This window comes from Nannochloropsis gaditana (genome assembly GCF_000240725.1).
Source record: "Nannochloropsis gaditana CCMP526 unplaced genomic scaffold scaffold1082, whole genome shotgun sequence".
Classification (NCBI taxonomy): domain Eukaryota; class Eustigmatophyceae; order Eustigmatales; family Monodopsidaceae; genus Microchloropsis; species Microchloropsis gaditana.
The window spans coordinates 494-7,616 of NW_005802871.1; the positions used below are offsets into that span (position 1 = coordinate 494).

At 53.3% G+C, this 7,123-nt stretch overlaps 2 protein-coding genes across 2 annotated transcripts; both read left to right on the top strand.

Annotated features, from left to right (window-relative positions):
• Positions 1–1,616: 1,616 nt before the first annotated feature.
• On the top strand, positions 1,617–3,099 carry NGA_0731210 (uncharacterized protein). The gene is made up of 3 exons (XM_005852568.1): positions 1,617–1,814; positions 1,955–2,319; positions 2,490–3,099. The coding sequence occupies exons 1-3, from the start codon at positions 1,762–1,764 to the stop codon at positions 2,690–2,692; spliced, it is 621 nt and encodes a 206-aa protein (XP_005852630.1). The 5' UTR covers positions 1,617–1,761; the 3' UTR covers positions 2,693–3,099.
• A 588-nt stretch (positions 3,100–3,687) lies between these two features.
• On the top strand, positions 3,688–5,389 carry NGA_0731100 (uncharacterized protein). Its single transcript, XM_005852567.1, has 2 exons — positions 3,688–3,866; positions 4,019–5,389. Exon 2 carries the CDS (start codon positions 4,602–4,604, stop codon positions 5,034–5,036), a length of 435 nt encoding a protein of 144 aa, XP_005852629.1. The 5' UTR covers positions 3,688–3,866; positions 4,019–4,601; the 3' UTR covers positions 5,037–5,389.
• Positions 5,390–7,123: the final 1,734 nt, after the last annotated feature.

A 7,123-nucleotide genomic window follows, 5' to 3' on the forward strand; every position in this document is an offset into this window, starting at 1 on the left:
AAACGCGAGGACCCCAGCTTCCTTCTTCCCCTTCGAAACCGGGCTCTCGTCCCACCCCATCACCTCCCTTGCACCCACGTCCAACCGCAACCGTTCCGCCGCTTTCAAGGCCAAGAAGAGCGACGTCAACAACCCTTCCATGGGCCGATCCGATCCGATCCGCTGTGGGTCCGGCGTGTCCACCACCGACAAGTCGAAGGTGGAAAAACTCACGCGCCGCCGCGGCCTCCGCCTTCCCTCTCCATCGTGTCTGTTGCCTTCCCCCCCCGCCCGTCGCTCCCGAGGCAATCCCCCAACGGCCGATCCACCCTGCTTCTCCTCCCCTGATGCCTGGCTACTGTCCGACTCCAGGGGCGTGGCGGCTGCCCGTTCCGCTTCCACCAGGCGGGAGAGCAAGGTCATGATGGCCTCGGGAATGTGCCGTCTCGCCTTTTTCTCCAAAACCTCCCCAACCGTCCCTTCCCCAACATGGTACGAGGCTGATAAGCCGAGCACTTGCCCCAGCGCGTGTCGAAAAATCTTCCGAAGGGTGGAGGAGCATTCTTTGTCGCCCTCCCCAGCAGGTCCGCCCCACAGCCCCACCTGGCTCTTCTGCTGCCTCTCGCAGCGCTTCTTGATTTTAGGGCAAAGCGGGGGCGACGGCGTCACTGTCAGGACCGCGACAGGGGATGGCATGGTGTCACAAGCCTCGTTACTCGTCAGCGTCGAAACTTCCTCGCAGGGAGGTGAACTCTCTCCCCCAAAGCCGTCTTCCGGTGTATAAAGCGCCCCTCCCGAGACGCCCTCTGCTCCTGCTGCATCCGCGGCATCAGCCCTGCCAAAGCGGAGCAGCTTTGCTGCCATGTCCAGTATGTGTGACGCAATGGTAAGCTCGGCCCGAGGCAATTTGTGACGAGGTAGGCTGTATGTAAGGACAGGCGGGAGGAGTGCATGGTCAGTGAGGAACGTCACAAAACAAATAAAGGAGCACATGGCCTGAGCCTAGACTTCAATACTTCACGGACTCATGCACACAAGTGACATTCACATGGGGTCTGTTCTCGTGAGAAAAGTCGCACTGCTTTATTTTTCATGGAGTGATCAGAGTCTGCAGAAATGTGCACTTTGGAAGGATTTATCAAGGACGAAACCACACAACAATCCTCGCGCCCTGTCTGCGTTGATTGCACATTTCGTCCCGAACAGATTACACCACTAGAAAACATAGCACACGTATGATGGGCGCGCTAGAGCCATAAGCGAGAGTGGCAGTGCGTCTGGTGGCAATGCCATACAGAGCTCTTCCGCCTGAAGGTCAGGCATGTTCCTGGAAATATGGTTCTCCCGTCATGCACAACATATGGCAATATCCACGGGCATGTGCACGTGCCCAAGAACGAAAATATTCCCCTGGAAGACCCTATTATCGTGTGCTAGCCTGGCACTGCGTGCTTACGCGGCCCGTGTGCTCTATTTGTCTTGTGGTGGGCGGGGGACTTAAAACATGGCGCGAAAACGCCGACCAGAAAAAGGAGACACAGGAGGCTCGATGCCCGGGCTTCCGTGTGGTCTTGCCATGGCATCTATGCGAGTCTGACGTCCGTCCTGGTTGCCCCGTTTGCGTCACGCTTTTTTGGAATGATAGGGAGGCCTTGAGATCCGCTTGCTTGCCACTGGACGGCCCCTGCACCACTCCATCGTCCAGCGTGTTCTCCATCCTCGTGTCATCGGCAGAAAAAGGCGGCCCGCCGAGCGTGCACCACAGTCAACCAACACTATTCCATGCCTGCATTACTGGCTTCTACCCAACATCCTTCCGACCACATCCATCTACGGTAAGGGAACTGCGAGTTGTGGCTCGAAGTGTGATGATGCCGTCATGCCAGAAAATTTGAACAAGTTGATGTTTTTTGTGATATCGCCGCTACTTTGCTGGAGAGCGTGCAATAATTACCTCCGACATACCTACAAACAGATTTATTTTTGCTAACCATGATGGTGTATCTGTGGAGCTTTCAGTTCCGCTCGGCATAAGGGTGTCGGAGCTGAAAAGCCGCCTGAGGGAGGCATGGCCAGAAGAGCTGCATACCGACACGAGTAGTGGCGGTGGCGTTTCAAGCGGGAATCAAGGCACATGTTTTGATTACTGCTCGTGTAGCCCGGAATACGACGAGGAAGGGGAGGATAGGTCAGACTCAGAGGCGGAGGAAGACTACCAAGAGAAGGGCAGGGCAATACAGGCTGGGGTTAGTCCTCCTCGTATCAAAGCACCTGAGGTGGCGCGTCTCCGTTTCATTTGCATGGGTCAAGGCCTGCTCCGAGATACGTGTACATTACAAGGTAGGTAGGTAGTGGTAGCGGAGCGGAGGATTGGGGTGTCGACTGCAGGAATGCCCTCGATATCTCGCCAGCCAGAACTTTGCGCAGCTTTGTATTAAGGCTAGTGTGCTTACGCTGATTCTGCCAAAGTGGAGCCTTTTTTCTCATTATGTCGTCCATTGAACCCACAGAATGTCGCATTCCTTGTTTCGACACCCACCCCACGCCTGTCAACGTCTCCATCCGACCCGCCCCGCCGCGTCCTCCTCGACATGGAGATAGAGAGCATGGACAAAAAAAGAAGAAGAAAACACTTGGTGAAGACGTGGGGGGACTTGATGGGACACGGGGTTCGTCTTTGCCGACAGCATGTGTGTCTTGCAGTATCATGTAAAAAACAAGGGGGTTCGACACACATGACGGGATTAGACTGGAGGGGGAGGGGGCCTGCTTGGTGAGGTCCTTCGCGGGATTGACTGATCATATGAGCTGGCGCTTACGTGCTATCACCGAGCACATTGGAGACGCTTTTGAAACCTGATATCAAATTTGTACAAGCCTGGCACCGTCATCTCAATTTATACGCCAGTCTTGAAATCTGACAGTCACTCGGATGAAATCTTGTAGCTCTCTACGGAAACTACAGACTCCATGTTGTTAGTTCATGCGTGGAATATCAAACAATCTATGTCGTGAATTTCAGACCACACGAACCCTCGGGCGGATGAGATACACAGCATTTTTTCCTTCCACTCGACGGGTAAGCAACCTCCCTGCAAAACATTATCGACATGAATAAGATCTTGCGATTTGCTTGCTTTCTTTGTTTAAAATGGCTGTCCCTTTGTCATTGTTTGCGTTTTAAGTTACTCTGGACATCACTTATGCAAGAGGTGGGGAGGTTACATTTTCCACCTGTGTATCCCGCCCGGTATCAGCCCCGTCCAAATGTCGCGCTCTGCGGGAACAAGTGAGTGTACGGCAGTTTCAAAGGATAGTGTTCATCCGCATGTACATCGATCCTTCTTGATGGGGAACAAGCACGTTCAGCACCGATCACTAAGAAAGGACCACGCCGCACAAATGAATGCGGAAGTCCTCTTCTTTCAAATTTAATAATCTGCACATAATGAAAATGATTACAACTGAGAGGAATGTAAAGATCTATAGGAGATCGGGCATATGCCACCTCTTGAGCAATTTAATTTGACCGACGCGAACAAAAGAAATAGGATGGCGTCTCTCAAACCGATGTAGTAGTCGACGAATTTTCAACTGCACACTGTTTGTTACTTTGTGAGCGCTTTCCGCTTTGATAATTGTGTCTGGAATCATGCAAATAAAGATTTACTGACCTTTACGCGAACTTCTTACAAAATATCACTTTGGCAGGACGCGTGTCACGACGGAATACAACAAAAGGGAGGCCGCGATGCGTCGGTCCCCCAACGGTACGGCCCACGCATCGAAGGAGAATAATTGATCTGAAAACAGCTACCAACATCTCAGGATGAGAAAAGTGGAAGCATATGGCTTTGCGGGGTGGATTGGCACATTTGTGGTTTCTGGTACGTCTTGATGACATTTTTTCGCGTTATCGACCTGCATCTCCCTTCCTGCCTAGATCACACACCCCGTTGCCTGGGGTCAGGTCCCCACAGGTATCTGCAGCGTTATTTTTGACGTTTGGGCCAACATCTTTGTCTATGCACATGAACAGGGCTCTTTCTCATGTGGGTTTACATTCCGGAGGCCTGGCTTCATGCAATGGGCGTCACCTATTACCCGCACAAGGAGTGGGCCCTCTCATTACCAGCTTTCCTGTGCGTCTCGTACGCGCTCTCCAGCATTGTGTACGTGGCATTGAATCTAATGAGTACGCCGCCGCTGCATTCATACGAGACGATCACAGACCGATGGGCTCGAAGGCCGCAGACATGCCTCAATAGTGAGGTGCCAGGGCGAAGTGATTCACCTTCAGTGCCGTATTTCGCCGATTTGGACATTGGGGTTGTGAATCAGTATATGTACACAGACGAGTGTTGCGAAGTGACCAACGCGGACAATTGAAAAGGCGAAATTTGGCCAGATGTTGGTGGTGTGTGAATGCAGATGTACGGGTACAGCCCATCTGGCGATATTCACGAATATGCGCAGATATGAATGAGGTCCCTGGACCAAGCATCTGACGGAGATCAAGAAAGAATTTCTGTGCATCGAACGTACCTTTGAACGCAAAAAACGAGACGCACGATTGCCGTCGCCCGATTTCACTTCACCATCGAAGTACTGTCCGAACAACAATGCACCAGAAATGTACATCCACACTTCCAAACCCGTTTACCTCTTCCTTCTCCGTTTTTTCTTCCTGCGCAAGCCTTTCACCAGTCGCGCGCCTTTCTCTCCTCCGATTGTCAAGTCACCTCCTCTCAGCTCCCCAAGACGTCCACGACTCCCCTTGTCGCCGTCCTTCCTTAACCACGCCCGCAGATCCATTGCCCATTGCCTCATTTGGAGGGCCTTTGTCTTCCCCCCCTTCCGCGACCTTCGCGCTTTCTTACATGCCTAACCCTCTTTGCCCCATCCTTTACCAATGGTGCTATGTCTGCCATCTAGAGTTTTCGCTTTTCTTACGCTCGCGAAATGGACAGCAGTCACAGCGCCACATTCCCCCGGCGCCCCCGCGTCATTTACATACAAAGATAATTTCGAGCACACGCTCATTTAAATGTTTGTGAGTCTTCCCTCAGCAGTCACGTCACACCGCCGCCACCCTCTCAACCCTCCGTTCCTTACCCCGTCCTCGCTGTCTGGGCTCTTTGTCCTTCTCTTCCACGCCCTACCCCACGATCCGCGCCAAAATCCTTCCCGTCGCTCTCCCGCGATACATCCTACTTGGCCAGGTGGGCGAAGTCCGATGGGAGGTCCTGCGGGTGGAAGTACTCGAGGAGGGCCGCTTCGTCCTTGAGCACGTGCACCTTGTGCTTAGTCCGCTCGTCGATGAAGGGGTAAATGACCGTCCAAAACACCCGGAAGACCCAGTTGCTGTTGACGATGAGGAGGGTCTGCAAGCACTCTGGATAGTACTCCTGCCCAGGAATTAAGGGTGGACCGGCGAGGGTCGGGGTTGAGGGAAGGGCACAGGCAGCAGGAGGTAGGAATGTGAGCTACGCTCATCTCGGGGGACGCATACGCGCAAGGCACGTGCAAGCGCTCCGTACCCATTCTTGGCCCACCTACCTTCATGATATGAATTATACCCGGCTTGTGTGTGGCTAACGCGGTGTCTAAATTGCGGAAACCTTGCCCTTTACAGTCCCATATGGCGGTAATGTAGCCAGTCCCCGAGGTCTTCACGGACCGGGAGGTAGATGTCTCCAGTACCCATATCGTCAAACGCAACATATCCTCGAAAGGAAACTGGCCTGGAACATGGTTGCGTGTGCGTAAAATGACGCATGTGCGTCCGCTCTTGTCCATTCCGGTGACGGAGACGGTCTGTACCGCAAGCTGAGGGGTGACGCTTGCTTCGTCGATCAATTCTGGTTTCTCATCCTCGCGCCAGGCGGCCCATCCTTCCCATAGCACATAGGCGTCATCTACATTCAAGTGCCTTGCGAGTAGCATTCGGGAGAGCACGGCGGGAGAAGAATGGTGGCTTAGGGTAGGGTGTTGCGCGATCTTGGCTCCTAGTTCCGCCATAACGTCCTCAGGGACGGTCATGTTTTGCAAATCGACAGTCATCCTTTCCTTTCGTTGTGTCGCAGCTCTTTATTCTTTCTTGTCTTGCACGGTCAACAGTCCTGTTTGAATTGGGGAACAGGCATTCGATGTGAAAAAGCGCAGGTTTTACAATGCAAAAATACCATACAGCGTAGCTGCAAGTATCTTGATCTTTGCCACGCTGATTGAAATTTAAAAGACGCTCTTTATCTGGAAGAATACCCCGTTTCACAGGGAAAAATTATAGACACAATCTAGTCGCAACCAGGTCACCCAGATCTCGTGCTCGTGCTCGTGTTGGGTTGGACAGTGCCGCCATGGCCCTGGAAATATTTCGGCCCAGCGGGTTTGCTCTCCCCGCTCGCTTTTGGCGAGGCCCGCCCCCTTGCCGCAAAACGAGCACAGCCCTCGGTTTTAGCGGGGCGATGGGCCACATATGTTCCTGGCAAGGTGGTGGAGGTGTGGGAGCTATGCATCGGGTAGAGGATCGACGGCCTTGGATGCATAATTAGTGCCCTGAAGCGTGCCGAGGCCGAGTGATAAAAGTGATATGATGCTGGCACCAGTACTAGATGCACTTATGATATGTCACGTTGATTGAAAAGGATCACACAGGAAGAGGAAAACCCGACCTGAAATGTGAACCATAATTCCTATAAATTATTTTGCTTGATTTACATGTGCCGTGGCACTTGATCTTCGCGAATTTGTGAAACATTTCCCCCGTCCACTTCAACGTGGAATCCTACGTCTACTTTCATCCAAAATTGAAGGCCGCTAGCTGAAGCTCATTTTTCTTCTTCGCCTGCTGTTTCTTCTTCTTCTTTCCCACGGTCGTGTTGCCGCCGTTCGCGTACGGGGTCTCCTCCTCCTCGGCGTCCCGAGCCACTTTGCCAATCCAGCCCCCGCGGGGTCCGTGCGATCCCCCGCTAGCGCTCTCACTAGCGCCCGACAAGGCGGGGAAATTATCGTCTGTCCGCGTCGCAACGACAGGAAGGCCCAGGCCGGGCGGCGCTTCTCGCGGGAAGGCAACATGCGTCAATGGCGGTGAAGGAAGGCCGCCTCTGTCCACTCCGTCTCCCCGAGGACCAGGGCCTGAACC

Excerpts from the sequence above, each read along its gene's own strand:
- NGA_0731210 (XM_005852568.1), top strand. The coding sequence starts at position 1,762 with ATGCCTGCATTACTGGCTTCTACCCAACATCCTTCCGACCACATCCAT. Across the intron at positions 1,815-1,954 it reads TCCGACCACATCCATCTACG|ATTTATTTTTGCTAACCATG; the intron begins GTAAGGGAACTG and ends ACCTACAAACAG. Across the intron at positions 2,320-2,489 it reads AGATACGTGTACATTACAAG|AATGTCGCATTCCTTGTTTC; the intron begins GTAGGTAGGTAG and ends TTGAACCCACAG.
- NGA_0731100 (XM_005852567.1), top strand. The coding sequence starts at position 4,602 with ATGCACCAGAAATGTACATCCACACTTCCAAACCCGTTTACCTCTTCC.